The sequence below is a fragment of the Podarcis raffonei genome, chromosome 17, assembly GCF_027172205.1.
Source record: "Podarcis raffonei isolate rPodRaf1 chromosome 17, rPodRaf1.pri, whole genome shotgun sequence".
Taxonomy (NCBI): domain Eukaryota; kingdom Metazoa; phylum Chordata; class Lepidosauria; order Squamata; family Lacertidae; genus Podarcis; species Podarcis raffonei.
Window position 1 is genome coordinate 35,641,687 of NC_070618.1, and position 1,737 is coordinate 35,643,423.

At 46.2% G+C, this 1,737-nt stretch overlaps 1 protein-coding gene across 1 annotated transcript; it reads right to left on the minus strand.

The window, feature by feature from the left end:
- Nucleotides 1-285: 285 nt before the first annotated feature.
- LOC128405052 (olfactory receptor 1E5-like) lies at nucleotides 286-1,227 on the minus strand. The gene has a single exon (XM_053371230.1). The coding sequence runs from the start codon at nucleotides 1,225-1,227 to the stop codon at nucleotides 292-294; it is 936 nt and encodes a 311-aa protein (XP_053227205.1). The 3' UTR covers nucleotides 286-291.
- Nucleotides 1,228-1,737: the final 510 nt, after the last annotated feature.

Below are 1,737 nucleotides of genomic sequence, written 5' to 3' on the forward strand. Positions count from 1 at the left end.
TACTTACAGGGGAGTGATAGTTAATATAAGGCAAATATAAGATTATGATGCTGATCTTTACTGTAAGTATTAGGGTTAATATATTTGCTTACGCTAGTTCAGCTACTCCTAGCACATGCAGGCCCCAAATACCTGAAAGACAGATTGCAGTCCATTTCCCCATTACAGATACCCAACATTTTGGCCCAAGTTTAAAATAGCCCCGAAAGTGCACACACCATCTGTGTGCTCTGCTATCCAAGTGATGTTGGCTCCCACTCCTGCTACTATAAGGAGTGACAGCAAAAGACACTAATGAAAATGGTGCCTAATGATCCTCTTCATGGCTGCTTTCATTTCACTATTCCTGAGACTGTAGATGAAGGGATTCAGCATAGGGGTCACCATGGTATACATGACAGCGGCTACAGTGTCCTTGCGATCCGAGTTGTTGGAACGTGGCTTGAAATAAACCCAGCTCACAGTACCATAAAACAAGACAACCACAGCAATGTGGGACCCACACGTGGAGAAAGCCTTTTTCTTTCCAGAGTTGGATGGAATCTTCAGAATGGTGTAGAAAATGCCCATATAGGAGATGACAATCAGCACAAACGGCCCCAGGATCTCCACCACCGCTTCAGTCCGAAGCAGCATTTCTATGACACTGCTGTCTGAGCAAGAGATCTCCAACACAGGGTAAAGATCGCAGAAGAAATGTGGGATCTCTCTAGAGTCACAGAAAGACATGTGGGACATCAAAATAGTATAAAGCAGAGAGTGGGCAATAGGGATAATCCAGGACACTGCTGCAAGGAGGAGGCAACGCTTACGGCTCATCAGGGCAGAATAATGCAGGGGGAAGCAGATGGCCACGTAACGGTCGTAGGCCATGGAAGCCAACAGGAAGCTGTCTGAGTTGCCAAAAGACATATAAAAGTACATCTGGACCAGGCAGGCATGATAGGAGATGGTCTTTTTCTGAGACAACAAGTTTTCTAGCACTTTGGGGATGGTGGTGGAGGTGAAGCCCAAGTCAGCTAAGGCAAGGTGGCTGAGGAAGAAATACATAGGAGCCTGGAGGAGCCGTAAATCAGAACGGATCAAGAAGACGATTGTTGCGTTCCCCAGTATGGCCAGCAGGTACATAGAGAAGAATAGCAGGAAGAGGAGCCGTTGAAACTCTGGCTGGGTTGGGAATCCACGGAGGAATAATTCAGAGAAGTCTGTTGCATTCCCAGGACTCATTAGGCTAAAGAAGAAGAAGAAATGTTTAGGCTAGTAAATTCCCCACCCTCTGCTTGCTAGCTGCCCAAACTGAACTATGCGGAAATCCCTCTTTCCTCTCCTCATATCATATTCTCCATGTCTGTTTTTGAGATACTGCCAGACATTGACATAGCAAGGGACTTTAAGACTCTGGATTAGAAGCTGAAGGGCCTTAGGGTGCAGGTGGTTTTTTCACCAGTGCTTCCTGTTGAAGGTTGTGGCCCAGGAAGAGAGGGGAAGATACTGGGGGTAAACCAGTGGCTGCTCAGGTGTTGTTGTCAGGAATGATTTGGCTTCTTGGACCATGGTTTCTGCTTCCCTGAGACGGACTTATGGCAAGAGATAGGTTATACCTCACAGTGGTCAGCAAGAATGTGTTTACTCATTAGGAGAGCTTTAAACTAAATCCTGAGGAGGAGGGAGACAATATTACAGACGAAAGGAAAACACCTGGTAGTGGGGTTAATAGCTTTGTTGATGCACAGGAAA